Source organism: Etheostoma spectabile, unplaced genomic scaffold (genome assembly GCF_008692095.1).
Source record: "Etheostoma spectabile isolate EspeVRDwgs_2016 unplaced genomic scaffold, UIUC_Espe_1.0 scaffold00001283, whole genome shotgun sequence".
Classification (NCBI taxonomy): domain Eukaryota; kingdom Metazoa; phylum Chordata; class Actinopteri; order Perciformes; family Percidae; genus Etheostoma; species Etheostoma spectabile.
Genome location: NW_022602721.1, coordinates 1 through 21,989, shown reverse-complemented (window position 1 = coordinate 21,989; position 21,989 = coordinate 1). Strand labels below are relative to the sequence as shown.

General features: G+C 49.9%; 3 protein-coding genes, 1 long non-coding RNA gene and 6 other non-coding genes across 10 annotated transcripts; 6 read left to right on the top strand and 4 right to left on the bottom strand.

Moving 5' to 3' along the window:
- Nucleotides 1-1,823: 1,823 nt before the first annotated feature.
- LOC116674902 (uncharacterized) lies at nt 1,824-3,630 on the bottom strand. The gene is made up of 6 exons (XM_032507090.1): nt 3,615-3,630; nt 3,325-3,549; nt 2,905-3,227; nt 2,361-2,620; nt 2,024-2,271; nt 1,824-1,918 (listed from the first exon to the last, which is right to left on the bottom strand). The coding sequence occupies exons 1-5, from the start codon at nt 3,628-3,630 to the stop codon at nt 2,085-2,087; spliced, it is 1,011 nt and encodes a 336-aa protein (XP_032362981.1). The 3' UTR covers nt 1,824-1,918; nt 2,024-2,084.
- LOC116674905 (uncharacterized) lies at nt 3,330-5,883 on the bottom strand. The gene is made up of 6 exons (XM_032507094.1): nt 5,682-5,883; nt 5,119-5,567; nt 4,715-5,039; nt 4,359-4,604; nt 3,639-4,178; nt 3,330-3,549 (listed from the first exon to the last, which is right to left on the bottom strand). Exons 2-5 carry the CDS (start codon nt 5,361-5,363, stop codon nt 3,732-3,734), a joined length of 1,263 nt encoding a protein of 420 aa, XP_032362985.1. The 5' UTR covers nt 5,364-5,567; nt 5,682-5,883; the 3' UTR covers nt 3,330-3,549; nt 3,639-3,731.
- A 125-nt stretch (nt 5,884-6,008) lies between these two features.
- On the bottom strand, nt 6,009-6,743 carry LOC116674906 (uncharacterized). The gene is made up of 3 exons (XR_004328236.1): nt 6,639-6,743; nt 6,517-6,536; nt 6,009-6,081 (listed from the first exon to the last, which is right to left on the bottom strand). It is a non-coding gene; the product is annotated as an uncharacterized LOC116674906 (long non-coding RNA).
- A 101-nt stretch (nt 6,744-6,844) lies between these two features.
- LOC116674904 (uncharacterized) lies at nt 6,845-8,028 on the bottom strand. Its single transcript, XM_032507092.1, has 4 exons — nt 7,665-8,028; nt 7,385-7,575; nt 7,041-7,282; nt 6,845-6,946 (listed from the first exon to the last, which is right to left on the bottom strand). Exons 1-4 carry the CDS (start codon nt 8,010-8,012, stop codon nt 6,870-6,872), a joined length of 858 nt encoding a protein of 285 aa, XP_032362983.1. The 5' UTR covers nt 8,013-8,028; the 3' UTR covers nt 6,845-6,869.
- A 2,995-nt stretch (nt 8,029-11,023) lies between these two features.
- On the top strand, nt 11,024-11,130 carry LOC116674927 (U6 spliceosomal RNA). Its single transcript, XR_004328256.1, has one exon. It is a non-coding gene; the product is annotated as a U6 spliceosomal RNA (small nuclear RNA).
- A 1,860-nt stretch (nt 11,131-12,990) lies between these two features.
- LOC116674926 (U6 spliceosomal RNA) lies at nt 12,991-13,097 on the top strand. The gene has a single exon (XR_004328255.1). It is a non-coding gene; the product is annotated as a U6 spliceosomal RNA (small nuclear RNA).
- Nucleotides 13,098-14,952: 1,855 nt separating this feature from the next.
- LOC116674925 (U6 spliceosomal RNA) lies at nt 14,953-15,059 on the top strand. The gene has a single exon (XR_004328254.1). It is a non-coding gene; the product is annotated as a U6 spliceosomal RNA (small nuclear RNA).
- Nucleotides 15,060-16,911: 1,852 nt separating this feature from the next.
- Nucleotides 16,912-17,018, top strand: LOC116674919 (U6 spliceosomal RNA). Its single transcript, XR_004328248.1, has one exon. It is a non-coding gene; the product is annotated as a U6 spliceosomal RNA (small nuclear RNA).
- Nucleotides 17,019-18,862: 1,844 nt separating this feature from the next.
- LOC116674907 (U6 spliceosomal RNA) lies at nt 18,863-18,969 on the top strand. Its single transcript, XR_004328237.1, has one exon. It is a non-coding gene; the product is annotated as a U6 spliceosomal RNA (small nuclear RNA).
- A 1,848-nt stretch (nt 18,970-20,817) lies between these two features.
- LOC116674923 (U6 spliceosomal RNA) lies at nt 20,818-20,918 on the top strand. Its single transcript, XR_004328252.1, has one exon. It is a non-coding gene; the product is annotated as a U6 spliceosomal RNA (small nuclear RNA).
- Nucleotides 20,919-21,989: the final 1,071 nt, after the last annotated feature.

Below are 21,989 nucleotides of genomic sequence, written 5' to 3'. Positions count from 1 at the left end.
CTCGCTCCTCCGTGCACACCGCGCGTTTACTGGCGGGCGCTTCTGCTTGCAATGACCGTGACCAAAGGAAAGGAACCCTCTGCCGAGTTCAATGATACCTCACGCAATAGTCCATCTTAAACAGTGAAAGTCATAAAGGTGCATGGTTAGAGTATAGCGGGCGGCCCAGTATCACACGTAGACCACACGTCATAAGTTTCACGCAAATGGGACGATGTTTGTCTGATAAGGCTGACTTCCTGCTGCCACCGGGGCCGCTATAGCCAAAGGTACATTTTTGCTCATAGGCGTCCTCAAGCCTGGACTCTCGTCAATTCTGAGAAATTCCGGCCAAATTGGACATCGTACACTCAAGTTACAACAGCTTCTTTGTTCACCGAGAAATGCTCAAAATTGCGCCACGCCCGAACCGTTGAACGAAAACTCGAGCTTTTCATAACCTTGCATCGTGAAACGAATTTGAGGTCTATCGGATGAAATCTCTAAGAGAAGATTGAGGTAAGGGTGGAGCGAAATCTCTGTTTTCTGCGGGAGGAGCAATTAAGCAATTTGCTGCTTTTTTTTTTTTTTGGGCTTTTTTTGGAAGTTTTGAGGTTGGCGGTTCGAACCCCGCCTGCGGCGATAAAGATGCCATCAAAAACAACGTTGTAGATACGCTACACGTCTGCAAGCTTCATCTGAGTTTACATACATCATCTAAACTGTAACTTTTCATAAGATTTAATGTTGAAATAAGTAGTATGAAATCAATAATGTCAAGCTTTATGTTTTGTCTAATTTCAGGAGACTGGATGACTTGAACCTGGATGACTGGAGACTGGATGACTGGAGACCGGATGACTGGAGACCGGATGACTGGAGACCGGATGACTGGAGACCGGATGACTTGAACCTGGATGACTGGAGACTGGATGAGGGGCCCTCGGTCTAGGTGGTGGTGAAAGACATGTCATCCTAAAATGCATTTTGATACGTTAACAAGCTTAATCTGACTGTGTGTATATCATACAAACACTTTAAAGTAACGGTTAGAAGATATGTTGTGTGTTTTAGATGTTCGTTAAAAAAAAAGCTTCAAAACAAAGTGCAGTTTCTGATTTTTATTGGTTACCGCAGAATACCAAGTTAATGTGCAGCCACACAATAAAATAAAATAAATAATAAAATATGAATAAAAGGAAAGGAATAAAAATACAAAAACAGAACCAAATAAAAGAGAAAACTGAATAAAGAGAAAACTAAAATAAAATTAAAGCATGGGCACCGGCCCCCCTGGGTTACTGTTTTTTTTTCTTTTGATGTCCTCCCGCCACTCCTCCACAGACTTCCCGCCGACAGTAGCGCAGTACGCCACTCCATCCACACGAGTGTGGCCAGTCTCCAGCCTTTTGGGCTGGCCACACTTGCTGCAGACGTACTGCGCCGTCTGCCGACGGGATTTGCTCCCGGGCGGCGGCCCCTGCCCTGCAGCGGCAGCTTCGGCCGCCTTCCTCTTCCTGAACTCAGTGGTCCTTGGGATCCGTGCAGGAAGAGGAAGGCCCGGGAGCAGTACTGGAGGAGTGGAGGAGGAAGAGGGTTTTGTAGGAGGAGGAGGAGGAGGAAGAGGAGGGCCCGGGAGGAGGAGGCGTTGGTGTGCGCCTCCAGATGGGCCTGGATGCTCCCCACCTGGAGGTGCAGGAGGAGGAGGAGGAGGAGGAGGAGGAGGAGGAGGAGGAGGAGGAGGGCCCGGGAGAAGTGGGCGTTGGTGTCCGGGCTGCTCCTCAGGGACAGTGAAGGCAAAGGGCTGTCCTTGTCCCACCTGGACAGAGGACAGCCCTTTGCTGGAGGGAGGGGCTCTCCAGCCAGTGCTGCCACAGGCATGACGCCACTTGCCTGCAGCAGCACAGCCTTCTCCTCCTCTTTCTGGCGCCGAGAGAACCTGGAAGACAAACATATTCTGCTTTTAGACTCTTGAGCTTCAATCATTAGATAACTGTCAGTACAGATTACAACATGTCAACACTGTTTTATGTTAAACTCTTACCACTGGGAGAGGGTCCTCTGGTTTAGCTCAAAGAGCTGGATGTCCGTCTGAGCCATCAGCCTCAGGCTGGCCAGCACTGCCGCTCTGATGGCCACGTAGTCCGAGAGGACCAGGGCCCACCTGTCCCGACGGATCCCCCGGACCGCGTGCCTTTGGGGTGGAGCTGGCAGAGCTGGCTGCAAATGGCCTCTACCAGGCGACTGGCACTGGGCCAGTTTGCAGGGCCCGAGTTCGGTCCGAGAAGGCTGCTGAAAGAGTCAATGAGAGCACAGAGTGGGTTATTACACAGCATGTTGTAATTAGAGAAATAACATAATAATATTGCAAAGAGTCTCACCGTTGGAGACTCTCCTTTCCAGGACAGGAGGTGTTTGTCCCCTTCGCAGCCTTAAACCGCCCCTTAGGCTGCCTCTCCCGGTATCTGGGAGGGTAGACCACTCTCCTCTTGTCGTGCTCTGGCAATTGATACCAGAGCACAATGAGCCTGTCTACCCTCCGGTCTGACAGCCCCAGAAGGCTCCGTGCTTCCAGCAGGGCCTGGGCCAGCCTCAGGACATGCTGGTATCCTGGCTGGCCATCAGGACCCTGCATCTCCTCCTGACAAGAAACACAAGAAAGGGAAATGACTGTGAGTAAAGAGAGCACTGGGAAATATCTATCAAATATATATGTTTGTATACAAATAACAAATAAACAATAAAAGTGTTACAAATAACAAATAAACCTAAAAAAATCTACATATAAATATATACTGGGAGTATATTGTCTGAAATAAACTGATTCATTTCAACTCAGTTATTATTATTATTATTATTATTATTATTATTATTCTTAACACATAATGTCATCAACATGAGTGTGTAGTCAGTCAGTGAGCTTACCTCAGACTCTGAGGAGGACTGTTTGGAAGCAGGACCTTCTGGGGCCTTGGAAGAGGCATGGTGGTGAGGGGCGGCGGTACCGGATGGCTCAGACGGGGGTGCGTCAGCTGGATCCCCTGACCGAGCTGCTGCCACTGTGTTGCCGGAGAGGGCATCGGGCTCGAAGAGAGTTGGGTCCTCAACCTCCTCCCCGATACCCTCATCCTCGTCCTCCCCGAGGGACTCGATAGCAGCAGCCTCGTCCGGAGTGTCAGGGTCCAAGCTGACAACCTCAAGCACTCTGCCAGTCTGCTGGTACAGGTACTCAACTCCTATGAGCTTCCCTGTCGTACAGCAGAAATACAAAGCAAAGGATTTGTTAGTGCTCATTTTTCTCATAGCTATCATGTTTGAATAAATTTTTTTAGAGATCACACGTACCTGTGTACTCAGCAGGCTTGGTGTAGTCCTTAACCATAGGAAGGCCAAGCACCCGTTGGCTCTTCAGGTTAAGGACGTGCTTGAGGTGGCCACTGTAGGAGTGCAGAGGTCCCACCCTTTCCTCAGCTGCAACCGGGGGTGCAGCTGCTGCTGCGCGGTCCTCATTCCACCTCACCAGTCCATCAACCAGGAACGCCTGGAAGTGCAATGCACTGGCGCGCGTCCCTGAGGAGGCAGGTTATTGATAACAAATTAATCAGAGTTTTATGTTAATACAGAATATTGAGCACAAGCTGTGAGAAACATGCAAGTACCTGGGATGAACCGGTTGAGGTGGAGGTGGAAGGACTCCAGTGACGTGGAGCCCCTCGCGCAGCGATAAACCGGCAGGCTGACTCCTCCCTTTGTCAGCCTGCCGGTCTGGGTGTACAGCTGCACGCCCGGTGGGTCCTCTGCGTACTCCAAATTTCCTGGATGCGGAGAGCATCCAGCAACGGGATGTCCAGGATGTTGCGCCCGGCTTGTCCGCCGAAGGTCTCTAGGAGGTCCTGGATGAGGAGTGTCGACTCCTCGGCTCCACGTGTCCGTCGACGACAGTGGAGCCTCCACTCCTCCCTGGAGATCCTCCTGACGACCTCGGCGTCAGTCAGGCCAACCATCCCGTGCTGCCCCTCCAGCTGAGACCGCTTAGCCTCCGTGAGACGGCGGGCATCTCCCGAGTCCACCTCGAAGATGCAATGAGACAGCTGCCTCATGAAGGGGGCGTACAGCTCGTGGGTCTCTGTGGTGACACCTGATGCGAAGCGCCGCATCAGGTGCCAGATGTCCAGTCTCACCACGAGCTGTCCCCACTCCTGTGACAGAACAAAAAGGACAGAACAAGAAAAATGTGGTTTAATTTTCATAAACGTAACATATACACACACACACACAAAAATCATCTAAATTCATCTCATACTTATATATCTTATATTGTGAAATGTGAGATAAAGAAGCTATTATTAACAATGCTATTAACAGTGTCAGTTTCACACCTGAAACAAGGCAGCTGTCTTTGACACGCCGTCTCGGCTGCAGCAGTCGCGATCCACGTAGATCAGCTGGGGGGGTGGCACCTCGGCGAGTCGGTACCGCCTCATCAACCCGGCCGCCATGGGGGACAGGCCCTCTGTGCCCTCGGAGCAGGTGAGGACACTGATGAGGACCTGCCCGTGCTCGTTACCCACGTTGGTAACCCAGGCGGCCGTGTCTGCAGCGGTACCTGCGAGCTTTTTCGTCACCTTAGGGAGAGAGATTCAACATGTTATTCCACATGTTATTGTGAGTCCATGAACACACAGCGCTGCTGTAACTGCAGCTCTAAGGCGAAATTGTCACAAACTTCACTTGCCTTCTTAGTGGAATCCATCTTTAAGATGGACCCGAAGGTTGACGTGATCCTGGCCTTGTACTCCTCCAGCCGCGCCAGGATGTCATGGCTGTACACCGTTAACAGCCAGACGGCGGAGGGGAGAGGGGGCATCTCGGGTGGTGGTGAGAACTGCCCCCTCACCGCGCACAAGGCCAGGAACTGCTCGCACACGCCGAGGTACGCGATAGCTCTCCGCAACCAGGCAACCGAGTGTGCCTCCCGCAGGGTGTTGCACAGCCGAGAAGCACTGTTGCCCAAAGTGCGGGACCTCAGCTGTGCCACCACCCTAAGGTCACAGGACAGCCTGCAGGAACAAAACAAACATGTACAGCAAAAGGAATATACATCATACAATATGTAAAACACAAACTGATATTTCTTACTTGTACGTAAGTACAGCTGGGAATTGGCAGCTGTAGGTGGGGGACAGCTGCCTAATAAGGCCCTGTGACCACCCTCCGACCTTCTTCTTACACCGACGGCACTCTAGGTACTCAGTGGCCAGGAGATACCAGCCGTCGATGTCCAGGACCCTCCGGATGGTCCTGTACAGCCCAGCCTTTGTCATGGTACCTGTGCACAAAGGCTGGGGGCATGTCAGCTGCTGCTGCCAGATCCTGTGTGGCATCCACAGGAACAGCCGACATGCGAAGAAGGGGTCGGGGGACGCGGGAGGCTGGGTGTAGACCGGCCGGGTCTGGGGAGGGTACCACCACACGTTAAGCTCCTTAACGAGCTGGGACCTCCCCTTGCTGCTCCTGGTAAACAGCACCCGGCCGATCCACTGCTGCTGCTCCGCAGTGAGAGCTGCCCGCCAGGACGCAGGCAACAGCTGGAGAGGTAACAACACAACCACACAGGACACTTTAATATCTAAAGGAAAACATTGGATGTGAAAGGGCATTTTTTTGTGTGTTTTGTTCTTTGTTTTGACAGACAGACTTACCTCAGCACTGCCAGCAGGAGGCGGGGGAGGGAGGACAGCTGGCTCCGTCAACTCCTGCACTCCAGGTGGCGGGGGACTGGCAGCTCCAGGACGTGGTGGGGGACTGGCAGCTCCAGGACGTGGTGGGGGACTGGCAGCTCCAGGACATGGTGGGGGACTGGCAGCTCCAGGACGTGGTGGGGGACTGGCAGCTCCAGGACGTGGCGGGGAGCTGGTGTCTCTGCCGTCTGCCTCACAGCTGCTGGAGGTTGCAGGGGCCAGTCCAGTTCCTGTGAGGCCTCCAGCAGCTCGCTGTCGGTGGGCTCGTCCACGGCAGAGACACCAGCTCCCTTCTGTGCCGCTGATGAGGGGGGAGGAGGTGGATGCGGCAGGAGCGAGAGAGGGGCCTGTACGTCTGAGGCTTTAAGAGAAATAAAATGTTTCAGTAACATACAAAAATTGTTGTGTTAATATTAAAATGTATAGACAGTACATTGCTTATTGTTATTGTTATTATTATTATGCATATATATATATATATATATATATATATATATATATATATATATATAAAAAGAACTTCATGCCCACATTCAGCCAAGCTGCATACAAAAAGTACTTCTAAAGGTGAGTAAGCGGGGATGAGACAAACTGGTTCTAGCAGACTACAAAGGTTGAGTGAGGCAGACAGCAGTTAGATTACACAGGTAACTAAAGGATGAAGAAGAAAATGTTACTCTACGCATACAATGATTAGGGATGTTATGACAAGTGATTGGCCAGCCAGCTGCACGTCTGTTAGTGAATTGAAATGTCACCAGCACACCAACCTGTGTTTGATTTAACACAAACTTACCTGTCGTTTCCTCTCCTCCTCTGATTATGGAAACAGTTATAAGCATAATAAATACAACGGTTAACAATTAATTCAAGCTTCATCTACATAAACAATGTGCCAAATTGTAAAATATGACTTACACTTCTCCAAGTCAACTACCGCCTCGACCAGCTCTTCATCCGAGGGCTCCCCGGTGGAAGCGGAGGGAAGAGCTGGTCTAAAGGGCCGGAAGGAAGAGGCTGTAACCACACAGAGAACAGAACATTATAAAGTAATTCCTTTCCTCAGGGAATACAACATTATAAACGCTTAACTCTGTATTTAATTCAAGCTGGACTTGCCTGGAAATGCAGGCTTGGGGACCAACTTTTTCAGTTTGGCCTGCATTTCCACCGCAGACAGAGAACGCCGCCCGGAGACAAAGGCCGCAAGCGCAGATCCAAGAGGTCTATAACACAAACACACAACAACATCTATAATGAGACAACATTACAACCACATCCAGGTACATCATACAGACAGCTTTACAGTGTAACACTTACTGTGAGACACTCTTGGCTCTCTGGCTTGCGGCCGAGACAGAGGCTTGGCTGCCGCCGCGCTGCTGCTGCTGCTGCTGCTGCTGCTGGTGGTGGTGGTGGTGGTGGAGGATGCAGCAGCAGTTGTGGTGGATGCAGCAGCAGCGCTGGCTCTTTGCTCTCTGTCTCTCTTCCGGACATAGTGGACGGCGTTCTCCATCTGCGTGCCGGGAGCTGGCGCCTTCCTCCGGAGGTAGTTGACAAAGCTGTATAAAAATAAATCCAAAATAATAAAAAGACTATTTGTCATATGAAATCTTCTCACCAGTGCTCAGTACACCAGCTATACAAACATATATAAAATTTACCGGATCTTTTTGGAGTCCCCAGACTCATACAGGCTCTGCAGGGTCTCAAATTTGAAGTCCCCGAAGCCAACAAGTGCCTGTCCCTCCTGCCCGGGCTGGAGGGACTTCACCCGCGCCTCCTCGAACGCCTGGTGAAACCTGACTGCCTCCACAAAGTCAGGGGACGCCGAGGAGTAGCGGGTGAAGGCATCCTGCATGTTCACAAAGGGATAAAGGTTAAAATGTCATCAGATCATCACTCTTTCAATTGTTTTGTGTATGTCAGACTACAGTACTCCACCTTGTTGGCCATCAGCGGGGACTGAGACCCTGTCCTCTCTCGCTCCTTCTTGTGGGAGGCCACAAGATTAACACTGTAGCCCACGTCATTCTCCAGCAGCCAGTGGAAGGTCTTCCCCTGGTATTTACCAAACTGGACCTTCCACCGGCTCAGGATGAGGGTGGCATTGGTGGTGTCGCCACCCTCGGAGTTGACGTGGGCCCAGGCCTCCGCATCCACCTCCTGTGGCTGCTTGGCCCTGTAGGGGGCCTGGCTGCCAGGGGGCCGGTGGGCAAGGGCTTGGGCTTCGGCCGAAGCCTTCAACAGAAGGGTCCCATTAGGGGCCCTTCTGAATGTGGGAATTTCCATCTACATAAATGAATAAACATTAACACAATGTCTGGCAGTACATATTTCAACATGAAAATAAATAAAAATGATTAAAAACAAATGACATGTGGTACTTACAGTTAATTTTTTTAAGAAGATGTCTTAATCTACAACACACAGTAACAGAGAGGATAACACAGTTAACACACACTGTTCTATGTAAGATGTAAGATTAGATAAGATAAGATTAGCCTGACAATCAAGACAGTAATTAATAATATTAAACAGAGTCACTGTATTATACATGACAATGCATTTTGTGTACAATAAGTCCCAAAAAAAAAAAAAAAAAAAAAAAAAACGGACCGGCGTTATACTGACGGCGGACGTGTACGGTACGGCCGTTTTTGTAACAAAAAACACACTCGGATATTACACAATAGACGTAAAAACACAGCGTTAAGTCAGTGGGACTAAGTACTAGTTAATACAGCGTTATGCACTCTTTTAGACACGTTAAATGTGTACAAAAGTCCGAAGCGGACCGGAGTTATAATGCCGGCGGACATGCTAACATGTACAGTACGGCACTTTAGCTAGCAACAAACACTCGGATATTACACGAACAGACGTAAAAACACAGCGTTAAGTTAGTGGGACTAAATACAGAAATAAGTACTAGTTAATACAGCGTTATGCACTCATTTAGACACGTTAAATGTGCACAAAAGTCCGAAGCGGACCGGAGTTATAATGACGGCGGACTTGTACAGTACGGCCGTTTTGCAAGCAACAAGCACTCGGATATTTCAGTAAAAACACAGCGTTAAGTCAGTGGGACTAACAACAGACAAAATCATAGTTTATACAGTGTTATGCATTCATCTTTTAATAAGAATATGAAGAAGTGTGTACTTACTCAAGCGTTGCTGTCAATACCAAAGGCAGAATGACAGCGCGCTTAGCGAGAGAATCCAAGATGGCGGTAGTTGGAACAAAATGAGCCATCTGATTGGTGGGCTAAAAACGTGTCTCGTGTGATTAGTCGAGAACTTGGAATTCGGAACAAATTGGAACAGACGCACCGTTCTGTGATTGGTTGAAGTTGGAACAAGTTGGAACATCGGAACAGAGAGGATCCAGCTCACGGAGGCGAAAGGATGACACGCAAATTCGTGAAGCGTTACCACATTTTGATCTGCGGGCGTGTGTCCCCCCCCGTCCCCCCCCCCCCCCCCCGAGCTGGTAAAGACAGGAAACCCTGCGCTGAAGACTGACCTGCACTGCCGGGCGGGAACTCTCTGCGCTGGGAAGTCTGGGCCATTCTACAGAGCTCCAGGGTGAAGTAGGACGGGTCCTCGCTCCTCCGTGCACACCGCGCGTTTACTGGCGGGCGCTTCTGCTTGCAATGACCGTGACCAAAGGAAAAGGAACCCTCTGCCGAGTTCAATGATACCTCACGCAATAGTCCATCTTAAACAGTGAAAGTCATAAAGGTGCATGGTTAGAGTATAGCGGGCGGCCCAGTATCACACGTAGACCACACGTCATAAGTTTCACGCAAATGGGACGATGTTTGTCTGATAAGGCTGACTTCCTGCTGCCACCGGGGGCCGCTATAGCCAAAGGTACATTTTTGCTCATAGGCGTCCTCAAGCCTGGACTCTCGTCAATTCTGAGAAATTCCGGCCAAATTGGACATCGTACACTCAAGTTACAACAGCTTCTTTGTTCACCGAGAAATGCTCAAAATTGCGCCACGCCCGAACCGTTGAACGAAAACTCGAGCTTTTCATAACCTTGCATCGTGAAACGAATTTGAGGTCTATCGGATGAAATCTCTAAGAGAAGATTGTTTAAGGGTAGCGCCAAGACTTGTAGGCCTTCACCCTGTTGCCACGAGGCGGCGCTGGGGCTTTCAATCAATCTCGGCCTGTAGATGTCAGGGTTGGAAATTGCTGAAAAGTTTCGAGCCAATTGCTCAGTGTACACTCAAGTTACACCCACTTCCTTTTTTCAGTGGCCCCCTACCGGATGTCGGCGCTCTACAACTTGCGCAATTGACTTTTGCGCCATTACAGCTCTTTAAATAACTTTTCATCTATAAGGTCTTAAGATGGCACGGACCAAATTGAAAGAAGTCGCACGGAAGACATCCCTAGGAGTTTCCTAAAGTACGACATGTAGAAGCGGCCAAAATCGCACAAATTTTGAACTCTCAATTCAAATCGGCGGACACCCTCTTTTGTCAAGGGCATGGCTCCAATGAGCTTCTTTGTAAGTCTTGGCGTGCTACTCGTGGGTACCACATTTTGTCGGTCTGCGTTAAACGTACCACGGTAAACGTACTGCAGGGGCTCAATTTTTTGTCACGTTTTGTATGGGGTGCTAGCGAGCCATTTTTGTGCGCGCGCATTGTCGGATAAAGGTTTCAGGAACGAGGTCACCAAGTGAAAATTGCAAATTTTGATAGAGGGAAGTAGTATTATGTGTATGCTGAGTCTGGTGGGGGGATCCTGTGGGGTGTGGTTGGCCCTGTGCGCATGGGCGCGTGCTCAAGTCTGTGAGCAACAAAGGGCCTTAGAAGAAATGGCAAAATAATTTAAGTTTCCCTCCAATTTGGAAGCCTTAGCTATGCTTACTGACAGACTGCTAATATAACTATTCCAGTTAAATGAGCCACTTCAAACGAGAGAAATGTTTGTCTTCTTCTGCTGTGGCACCCCCTACTGGCTATCAGAGACCGACGGCAGCTGGGGCCCAAGTCCGGCCTCTGACCTGAAGGGCAAATGGGGCACCCCACCCCCTGGCCACTGTCGGGGCCTTTTTTGGGATTGTCCTGTTTTGAAAATTAAACATGGACACAGAATTAGCTGGCAGTTTAAGCACAGCATCCATTTATGTCTTGGGGGGGAGAGACCTCGCCCTTTGCTGTTGTGAGATTTGAGATCACTTACTTCTAAAGAATGTGGCCCTCCAGCCAGCACCGCTGTGAAAGTGTCAGTCTGACATCCAGGGGTGTAAAGTGTGGGCAGCACCTGGGATTCAATGTGCTTGCTCAGGCAGCACATATGACAAAATTGGAACGATACAGAGAAGATTAGCATGGCCCCTGCGAAAGGATGACACGCAAATTCGTGAAGCGTTACCACATTTTGATCTGCGGGCGTGTGTCCCCCCCGTCCCCCCCCCCCCCCCCCCCCCCCCCGAGCTGGTAAAGACAGGAAACCCTGCGCTGAAGACTGACCTGCACTGCCGGGCGGGAACTCTCTGCGCTGGGAAGTCTGGGCCATTCTACAGAGCTCCAGGGTGAAGTAGGACGGGTCCTCGCTCCTCCGTGCACACCGCGCGTTTACTGGCGGGCGCTTCTGCTTGCAATGACCGTGACCAAAGGAAAAGGAACCCTCTGCCGAGTTCAATGATACCTCACGCAATAGTCCATCTTAAACAGTGAAAGTCATAAAGGTGCATGGTTAGAGTATAGCGGGCGGCCCAGTATCACACGTAGACCACACGTCATAAGTTTCACGCAAATGGGACGATGTTTGTCTGATAAGGCTGACTTCCTGCTGCCACCGGGGCCGCTATAGCCAAAGGTACATTTTTGCTCATAGGCGTCCTCAAGCCTGGACTCTCGTCAATGCTGAGAAATTCCGGCCAAATTGGACATCGTACACTCAAGTTACAACAGCTTCTTTGTTCACCGAGAAATGCTCAAAATTGCGCCACGCCCGAACCGTTGAACGAAAACTCGAGCTTTTCATAACCTTGCATCGTGAAACGAATTTGAGGTCTATCGGATGAAATCTCTAAGAGAAGATTGTTTAAGGGTAGCGCCAAGACTTGTAGGCCTTCACCCTGTTGCCACGAGGCGGCGCTGGGGCTTTCAATCAATCTCGGCCTGTAGATGTCAGGGTTGGAAATTGCTGAAAAGTTTCGAGCCAATTGCTCAGTGTACACTCAAGTTACACCCACTTCCTTTTTTCAGTGGCCCCCTACCGGATGTCGGCGCTCTACAACTTGCGCAATTGACTTTTGCGCCATTACAGCTCTTTAAATAACTTTTCATCTATAAGGTCTTAAGATGGCACGGACCAAATTGAAAGAAGTCGCACGGAAGACATCCCTAGGAGTTTCCTAAAGTACGACATGTAGAAGCGGCCAAAATCGCACAAATTTTGAACTCTCAATTCAAATCGGCGGACACCCTCTTTTGTCAAGGGCATGGCTCCAATGAGCTTCTTTGTAAGTCTTGGCGTGCTACTCGTGGGTACCACATTTTGTCGGTCTGCGTTAAACGTACCACGGTAAACGTACTGCAGGGGCTCAATTTTTTGTCACGTTTTGTATGGGGTGCTAGCGAGCCATTTTTGTGCGCGCGCATTGTCGGATAAAGGTTTCAGGAACGAGGTCACCAAGTGAAAATTGCAAATTTTGATAGAGGGAAGTAGTATTATGTGTATGCTGAGTCTGGTGGGGGATCCTGTGGGGTGTGGTTGGCCCTGTGCGCATGGGCGCGTGCTCAAGTCTGTGAGCAACAAAGGGCCTTAGAAGAAATGGCAAAATAATTTAAGTTTCCCTCCAATTTGGAAGCCTTAGCTATGCTTACTGACAGACTGCTAATATAACTATTCCAGTTAAATGAGCCACTTCAAACGAGAGAAATGTTTGTCTTCTTCTGCTGTGGCACCCCCTACTGGCTATCAGAGACCGACGGCAGCTGGGGCCCAAGTCCGGCCTCTGACCTGAAGGGCAAATGGGGCACCCCACCCCCTGGCCACTGTCGGGGCCTTTTTTGGGATTGTCCTGTTTTGAAAATTAAACATGGACACAGAATTAGCTGGCAGTTTAAGCACAGCATCCATTTATGTCTTGGGGGGGAGAGACCTCGCCCTTTGCTGTTGTGAGATTTGAGATCACTTACTTCTAAAGAATGTGGCCCTCCAGCCAGCACCGCTGTGAAAGTGTCAGTCTGACATCCAGGGGTGTAAAGTGTGGGCAGCACCTGGGATTCAATGTGCTTGCTCAGGCAGCACATATGACAAAATTGGAACGATACAGAGAAGATTAGCATGGCCCCTGCGAAAGGATGACACGCAAATTCGTGAAGCGTTACCACATTTTGATCTGCGGGCGTGTGTCCCCCCCCGTCCCCCCCCCCCCCCCCCCGAGCTGGTAAAGACAGGAAACCCTGCGCTGAAGACTGACCTGCACTGCCGGGCGGGAACTCTCTGCGCTGGGAAGTCTGGGCCATTCTACAGAGCTCCAGGGTGAAGTAGGACGGGTCCTCGCTCCTCCGTGCACACCGCGCGTTTACTGGCGGGCGCTTCTGCTTGCAATGACCGTGACCAAAGGAAAAGGAACCCTCTGCCGAGTTCAATGATACCTCACGCAATAGTCCATCTTAAACAGTGAAAGTCATAAAGGTGCATGGTTAGAGTATAGCGGGCGGCCCAGTATCACACGTAGACCACACGTCATAAGTTTCACGCAAATGGGACGATGTTTGTCTGATAAGGCTGACTTCCTGCTGCCACCGGGGGCCGCTATAGCCAAAGGTACATTTTTGCTCATAGGCGTCCTCAAGCCTGGACTCTCGTCAATGCTGAGAAATTCCGGCCAAATTGGACATCGTACACTCAAGTTACAACAGCTTCTTTGTTCACCGAGAAATGCTCAAAATTGCGCCACGCCCGAACCGTTGAACGAAAACTCGAGCTTTTCATAACCTTGCATCGTGAAACGAATTTGAGGTCTATCGGATGAAATCTCTAAGAGAAGATTGTTTAAGGGTAGCGCCAAGACTTGTAGGCCTTCACCCTGTTGCCACGAGGCGGCGCTGGGGCTTTCAATCAATCTCGGCCTGTAGATGTCAGGGTTGGAAATTGCTGAAAAGTTTCGAGCCAATTGCTCAGTGTACACTCAAGTTACACCCACTTCCTTTTTTCAGTGGCCCCCTACCGGATGTCGGCGCTCTACAACTTGCGCAATTGACTTTTGCGCCATTACAGCTCTTTAAATAACTTTTCATCTATAAGGTCTTAAGATGGCACGGACCAAATTGAAAGAAGTCGCACGGAAGACATCCCTAGGAGTTTCCTAAAGTACGACATGTAGAAGCGGCCAAAATCGCACAAATTTTGAACTCTCAATTCAAATCGGCGGACACCCTCTTTTGTCAAGGGCATGGCTCCAATGAGCTTCTTTGTAAGTCTTGGCGTGCTACTCGTGGGTACCACATTTTGTCGGTCTGCGTTAAACGTACCACGGTAAACGTACTGCAGGGGCTCAATTTTTTGTCACGTTTTGTATGGGGTGCTAGCGAGCCATTTTTGTGCGCGCGCATTGTCGGATAAAGGTTTCAGGAACGAGGTCACCAAGTGAAAATTGCAAATTTTGATAGAGGGAAGTAGTATTATGTGTATGCTGAGTCTGGTGGGGGGATCCTGTGGGGTGTGGTTGGCCCTGTGCGCATGGGCGCGTGCTCAAGTCTGTGAGCAACAAAGGGCCTTAGAAGAAATGGCAAAATAATTTAAGTTTCCCTCCAATTTGGAAGCCTTAGCTATGCTTACTGACAGACTGCTAATATAACTATTCCAGTTAAATGAGCCACTTCAAACGAGAGAAATGTTTGTCTTCTTCTGCTGTGGCACCCCCTACTGGCTATCAGAGACCGACGGCAGCTGGGGCCCAAGTCCGGCCTCTGACCTGAAGGGCAAATGGGGCACCCCACCCCTGGCCACTGTCGGGGCCTTTTTTGGGATTGTCCTGTTTTGAAAATTAAACATGGACACAGAATTAGCTGGCAGTTTAAGCACAGCATCCATTTATGTCTTGGGGGGGAGAGACCTCGCCCTTTGCTGTTGTGAGATTTGAGATCACTTACTTCTAAAGAATGTGGCCCTCCAGCCAGCACCGCTGTGAAAGTGTCAGTCTGACATCCAGGGGTGTAAAGTGTGGGCAGCACCTGGGATTCAATGTGCTTGCTCAGGCAGCACATATGACAAAATTGGAACGATACAGAGAAGATTAGCATGGCCCCTGCGAAAGGATGACACGCAAATTCGTGAAGCGTTACCACATTTTGATCTGCGGGCGTGTGTCCCCCCCCCCCCCCCCCCCCCCCCCCCGAGCTGGTAAAGACAGGAAACCCTGCGCTGAAGACTGACCTGCACTGCCGGGCGGGAACTCTCTGCGCTGGGAAGTCTGGGCCATTCTACAGAGCTCCAGGGTGAAGTAGGACGGGTCCTCGCTCCTCCGTGCACACCGCGCGTTTACTGGCGGGCGCTTCTGCTTGCAATGACCGTGACCAAAGGAAAAGGAACCCTCTGCCGAGTTCAATGATACCTCACGCAATAGTCCATCTTAAACAGTGAAAGTCATAAAGGTGCATGGTTAGAGTATAGCGGGCGGCCCAGTATCACACGTAGACCACACGTCATAAGTTTCACGCAAATGGGACGATGTTTGTCTGATAAGGCTGACTTCCTGCTGCCACCGGGGGCCGCTATAGCCAAAGGTACATTTTTGCTCATAGGCGTCCTCAAGCCTGGACTCTCGTCAATGCTGAGAAATTCCGGCCAAATTGGACATCGTACACTCAAGTTACAACAGCTTCTTTGTTCACCGAGAAATGCTCAAAATTGCGCCACGCCCGAACCGTTGAACGAAAACTCGAGCTTTTCATAACCTTGCATCGTGAAACGAATTTGAGGTCTATCGGATGAAATCTCTAAGAGAAGATTGTTTAAGGGTAGCGCCAAGACTTGTAGGCCTTCACCCTGTTGCCACGAGGCGGCGCTGGGGCTTTCAATCAATCTCGGCCTGTAGATGTCAGGGTTGGAAATTGCTGAAAAGTTTCGAGCCAATTGCTCAGTGTACACTCAAGTTACACCCACTTCCTTTTTTCAGTGGCCCCCTACCGGATGTCGGCGCTCTACAACTTGCGCAATTGACTTTTGCGCCATTACAGCTCTTTAAATAACTTTTCATCTATAAGGTCTTAAGATGGCACGGACCAAATTGAAAGAAGTCGCACGGAAGACATCCCTAGGAGTTTCCTAAAGTACGACATGTAGAAGCGGCCAAAATCGCACAAATTTTGAACTCTCAATTCAAATCGGCGGACACCCTCTTTTGTCAAGGGCATGGCTCCAATGAGCTTCTTTGTAAGTCTTGGCGTGCTACTCGTGGGTACCACATTTTGTCGGTCTGCGTTAAACGTACCACGGTAAACGTACTGCAGGGGCTCAATTTTTGTCACGTTTTGTATGGGGTGCTAGCGAGCCATTTTTGTGCGCGCGCATTGTCGGATAAAGGTTTCAGGAACGAGGTCACCAAGTGAAAATTGCAAATTTGATAGAGGGAAGTAGTATTATGTGTATGCTGAGTCTGGTGGGGGGATCCTGTGGGGTGTGGTTGGCCCTGTGCGCATGGGCGCGTGCTCAAGTCTGTGAGCAACAAAGGGCCTTAGAAGAAATGGCAAAATAATTTAAGTTTCCCTCCAATTTGGAAGCCTTAGCTATGCTTACTGACAGACTGCTAATATAACTATTCCAGTTAAATGAGCCACTTCAAACGAGAGAAATGTTTGTCTTCTTCTGCTGTGGCACCCCCTACTGGCTATCAGAGACCGACGGCAGCTGGGGCCAAGTCCGGCCTCTGACCTGAAGGGCAAATGGGGCACCCCACCCCCTGGCCACTGTCGGGGCCTTTTTTGGGATTGTCCTGTTTTGAAAATTAAACATGGACACAGAATTAGCTGGCAGTTTAAGCACAGCATCCATTTATGTCTTGGGGGGGAGAGACCTCGCCCTTTGCTGTTGTGAGATTTGAGATCACTTACTTCTAAAGAATGTGGCCCTCCAGCCAGCACCGCTGTGAAAGTGTCAGTCTGACATCCAGGGGTGTAAAGTGTGGGCAGCACCTGGGATTCAATGTGCTTGCTCAGGCAGCACATATGACAAAATTGGAACGATACAGAGAAGATTAGCATGGCCCCTGCGAAAGGATGACACGCAAATTCGTGAAGCGTTACCACATTTTGATCTGCGGGCGTGTGTCCCCCCCCGCCCCCCCCCCCCCCCCCCCCCGAGCTGGTAAAGACAGGAAACCCTGCGCTGAAGACTGACCTGCACTGCCGGGCGGGAACTCTCTGCGCTGGGAAGTCTGGGCCATTCTACAGAGCTCCAGGGTGAAGTAGGACGGGTCCTCGCTCCTCCGTGCACACCGCGCGTTTACTGGCGGGCGCTTCTGCTTGCAATGACCGTGACCAAAGGAAAAGGAACCCTCTGCCGAGTTCAATGATACCTCACGCAATAGTCCATCTTAAACAGTGAAAGTCATAAAGGTGCATGGTTAGAGTATAGCGGGCGGCCCAGTATCACACGTAGACCACACGTCATAAGTTTCACGCAAATGGGACGATGTTTGTCTGATAAGGCTGACTTCCTGCTGCCACCGGGGGCCGCTATAGCCAAAGGTACATTTTTGCTCATAGGCGTCCTCAAGCCTGGACTCTCGTCAATGCTGAGAAATCCGGCCAAATTGGACATCGTACACTCAAGTTACAACAGCTTCTTTGTTCACCGAGAAATGCTCAAAATTGCGCCACGCCCGAACCGTTGAACGAAAACTCGAGCTTTTCATAACCTTGCATCGTGAAACGAATTGAGGTCTATCGGATGAAATCTCTAAGAGAAGATTGTTTAAGGGTAGCGCCAAGACTTGTAGGCCTTCACCCTGTTTGCCACGAGGCGGCGCTGGGGCTTTCAATCAATCTCGGCCTGTAGATGTCAGGGTGGAAATTGCTGAAAAGTTTCGAGCCAATTGCTCAGTGTACACTCAAGTTACACCCACTTCCTTTTTCAGTGGCCCCCTACCGGATGTCGGCGCTCTACAACTTGCGCAATTGACTTTTGCGCCATTACAGCTCTTTAAATAACTTTTCATCTATAAGGTCTTAAGATGGCACGGACCAAATTGAAAGAAGTCGCACGGAAGACATCCCTAGGAGTTTCCTAAAGTACGACATGTAGAAGCGGCCAAAATCGCACAAATTTTGAACTCTCAATTCAAATCGGCGGACACCCTCTTTTGTCAAGGGCATGGCTCCATGAGCTTCTTTGTAAGTCTTGGCGTGCTACTCGTGGGTACCACATTTTGTCGGTCTGCGTTAAACGTACCACGGTAAACGTACTGCAGGGGCTCAATTTTTTGTCACGTTTTGTATGGGGTGCTAGCGAGCCATTTTTGTGCGCGCGCATTGTCGGATAAAGGTTTCAGGAACGAGGTCACCAAGTGAAAATTGCAAATTTTGATAGAGGGAAGTAGTATTATGTGTATGCTGAGTCTGTGGGGGGATCCTGTGGGGTGTGGTTGGCCCTGTGCGCATGGGCGCGTGCTCAAGTCTGTGAGCAACAAAGGGCCTTAGAAGAAATGGCAAAATAATTTAAGTTTCCCTCCAATTTGGAAGCTTAGCTATGCTTACTGACAGACTGCTAATATAACTATTCCAGTTAAATGAGCCACTTCAACGAGAGAAATGTTTGTCTTCTTCTGCTGTGGCACCCCTACTGGCTATCAGAGACCGACGGCAGCTGGGGCCCAAGTCCGGCCTCTGACCTGAAGGGCAAATGGGGCACCCCCCCTGGCCACTGTCGGGGCCTTTTTTGGGATTGTCTGTTTTGAAAATTAAACATGGACACAGAATTAGCTGGCAGTTTAAGCACAGCATCCATTATGTCTTGGGGGGGAGAGACCTCGCCTTTGCTGTTGTGAGATTTGAGATCACTTACTTCTAAAGAATGTGGCCCTCCAGCCAGCACCGCTGTGAAAGTGTCAGTCTGACATCCAGGGGTGTAAAGTGTGGGCAGCACCTGGGATTCAATGTGCTTGCTCAGGCAGCACATATGACAAAATTGGAACGATACAGAGAAGATTAGCATGGCCCCTGCGAAAGGATGACACGCAAATTCGTGAAGCGTTACCACATTTTGATCTGCGGGCGTGTGTCCCCCCCGTCCCCCCCCCCCCCCCCGAGCTGGTAAAGACAGGAAACCCTGCGCTGAAGACTGACCTGCACTGCCGGGCGGGAACTCTGCGCTGGGAAGTCTGGGCCATTCTACAGAGCTCCAGGGTGAAGTAGGACGGGTCCTCGCTCCTCCGTGCACACCGCGCGTTTACTGGCGGGCGCTTCTGCTTGCAATGACCGTGACCAAAGGAAAAGGAACCCTCTGCCGAGTTCAATGATACCTCACGCAATAGTCCATCTTAAACAGTGAAAGTCATAAAGGTGCATGGTTAGAGTATAGCGGGCGGCCCAGTATCACACGTAGACCACACGTCATAAGTTTCACGCAAATGGGACGATGTTTGTCTGATAAGGCTGACTTCCTGCTGCCACCGGGGGCCGCTATAGCCAAAGGTACATTTTGCTCATAGGCGTCCTCAAGCCTGGACTCTCGTCAATGCTGAGAAATTCCGGCCAAATTGGACATCGTACACTCAAGTTACAACAGCTTCTTTGTTCACCGAGAAATGCTCAAAATTGCGCCACGCCCGAACCGTTGAACGAAAACTCGAGCTTTTCATAACCTTGCATCGTGAAACGAATTTGAGGTCTATCGGATGAAATCTCTAAGAGAAGATTGTTTAAGGGTAGCGCCAAGACTTGTAGGCCTTCACCCTGTTGCCACGAGGCGGCGCTGGGGCTTTCAATCAATCTCGGCCTGTAGATGTCAGGGTTGGAAATTGCTGAAAAGTTTCGAGCCAATTGCTCAGTGTACACTCAAGTTACACCCACTTCCTTTTTTCAGTGGCCCCCTACCGGATGTCGGCGCTCTACAACTTGCGCAATTGACTTTTGCGCCATTACAGCTCTTTAAATAACTTTTCATCTATAAGGTCTTAAGATGGCACGGACCAAATTGAAAGAAGTCGCACGGAAGACATCCCTAGGAGTTTCCTAAAGTACGACATGTAGAAGCGGCCAAAATCGCACAAATTTTGAACTCTCAATTCAAATCGGCGGACACCCTCTTTTGTCAAGGGCATGGCTCCAATGAGCTTCTTTGTAAGTCTTGGCGTGCTACTCGTGGGTACCACATTTTGTCGGTCTGCGTTAAACGTACCACGGTAAACGTACTGCAGGGGCTCAATTTTTTGTCACGTTTTGTATGGGGTGCTAGCGAGCCATTTTTGTGCGCGCGCATTGTCGGATAAAGGTTTCAGGAACGAGGTCACCAAGTGAAAATTGCAAATTTTGATAGAGGGAAGTAGTATTATGTGTATGCTGAGTCTGGTGGGGGGATCCTGTGGGGTGTGGTTGGCCTGTGCGATGGGCGCGTGCTCAAGTCTGTGAGCAACAAAGGGCCTTAGAAGAAATGGCAAAATAATTTAAGTTTCCCTCCAATTTGGAAGCCTTAGCTATGCTTACTGACAGACTGCTAATATAACTATTCCAGTTAAATGAGCCACTTCAAACGAGAGAAATGTTTGTCTTCTTCTGCTGTGGCACCCCCTACTGGCTATCAGGACCGACGGCAGCTGGGGCCCAAGTCCGGCCTCTGACCTGAAGGGCAAATGGGGCACCCCACCCCTGGCCACTGTCGGGGCCTTTTTTGGGATTGTCCTGTTTTGAAAATTAAAATGGACACAGAATTAGCTGGCAGTTTAAGCACAGCATCCATTTATGTCTTGGGGGGGGAGAGACCTCGCCCTTTGCTGTTGTGAGATTTGAGATCACTTACTTCTAAAGAATGTGGCCCTCCAGCCAGCACCGCTGTGAAAGTGTCAGTCTGACATCCAGGGGTGTAAAGTGTGGGCAGCACCTGGGATTCAATGTGCTTGCTCAGGCAGCATATGACAAATTGGAACGATACAGAGAAGATTAGCATGGCCCTGCGAAAGGATGACACGCAAATTCGTGAAGGTTACCACATTTTGATCTGCGGGGGCTGTGTCCCCCCAGTCAGTCCCCACCCCCCCCCGAGCTGGTAAAGACAGGAAACCCTGCGCTGAAGACTGACCTGCACTGCCGGGCGGAAACTCTCTGCGCTGGGAAGTCTGGGCCATTTACAGAGCTCCAGGGTGAAGTAGGACGGGTCCTCGCTCCCGTGCACACCGCGCGTTTACTGGCGGGCGCTTCTGCTTGCAATGACCGTGACCAAAGGAAAAGGAAACCTCTGCCGAGTTCAATGATACCTCACGCAATAGTCCATCTTAAACAGTGAAAGTCAAAGGTGCATGTTTAGAGTATAGCGGGCGGCCAGTATCACACGTAGACCACACGTCATAAGTTTCACGCAAATGGGACGATGTTTGTCTGATAAGGCTGACTTCTGCTGCCACCGGGGGCCGCTATAGCCAAAGGTACATTTTTGCTCATAGGCGTCCTCAAGCTGGACTCTCGTCAATGCTGAGAAATTCGGCCAAATGGACATCGTACACTCAAGTTACAACAGCTTCTTTGTTCACCGAAAAGATAATGCTCAAAATTGCACACGCACGAAACCGTTGAACGAAAAACTCGAGCTTTTCATAACCTTGCATCGTGAAACGAATTTGAGGTCTATCGGATGAAATCTCTAAGAGAAGATGTGTTAAGGGTAGCGCCAAGACTTGTAGGCCTTCACCCTGTTGCCACGAGGCGGCGCTGGGCTTTCAATCAATCTCGGCCTGTAGATGTCAGGGTTGGAAATTGCTGAAAAGTTTCGAGCCAATTGCTCAGTGTACACTCAAGTTCACCCATCCTTTTTTCAGTGGCCCCTACCGGATGTCGGCGCTCTACAACTTGCGCAATGACTTTTGCGCCATTACAGCTCTTTAAATAACTTTTCATCTAAGGTCTTAAGATGGCACGGACCAAATTGAAAGAAGTCGCACGGAAGACATCCCTAGGAGTTTCCTAAAGTACGACATGTAGAAGCGGCCAAAATCGCACAAATTTTGAACTCTCAATTCAAATCGGCGGGACCCTTTTTGTCAAGGGCATGGCTCCATGAGCTTCTTTGTAAG

Bases quoted from the DNA above. Each gene is read 5' to 3' on its own strand.
- LOC116674905 (XM_032507094.1), bottom strand. From the start codon at position 5,363: ATGCCACACAGGATCTGGCAGCAGCAGCTGACATGCCCCCAGCCTTTG. The intron at 5,040-5,118 runs GTAAGAAATATC...TTGTTCCTGCAG, and splicing joins CCAGCTGTACTTACGTACAA to GCTGTCCTGTGACCTTAGGG. The intron at 4,179-4,358 runs GTGTGAAACTGA...GTTCTGTCACAG, and splicing joins AGACAGCTGCCTTGTTTCAG to GAGTGGGGACAGCTCGTGGT.
- LOC116674902 (XM_032507090.1), bottom strand. The intron at 3,228-3,324 runs GTACGTGTGATC...GCTGTACGACAG, and splicing joins CAAGCCTGCTGAGTACACAG to GGAAGCTCATAGGAGTTGAG. The intron at 2,272-2,360 runs GTGAGACTCTTT...TGACTCTTTCAG, and splicing joins GGAAAGGAGAGTCTCCAACG to CAGCCTTCTCGGACCGAACT.
- LOC116674904 (XM_032507092.1), bottom strand. From the start codon at position 8,012: ATGGAAATTCCCACATTCAGAAGGGCCCCTAATGGGACCCTTCTGTTG. The intron at 7,283-7,384 runs GTAAATTTTATA...ATTTTTATACAG, and splicing joins GGGGACTCCAAAAAGATCCG to CTTTGTCAACTACCTCCGGA. The intron at 6,947-7,040 runs GTAAGTGTTACA...TTTGTGTTATAG, and splicing joins AGAGCCAAGAGTGTCTCACA to ACCTCTTGGATCTGCGCTTG.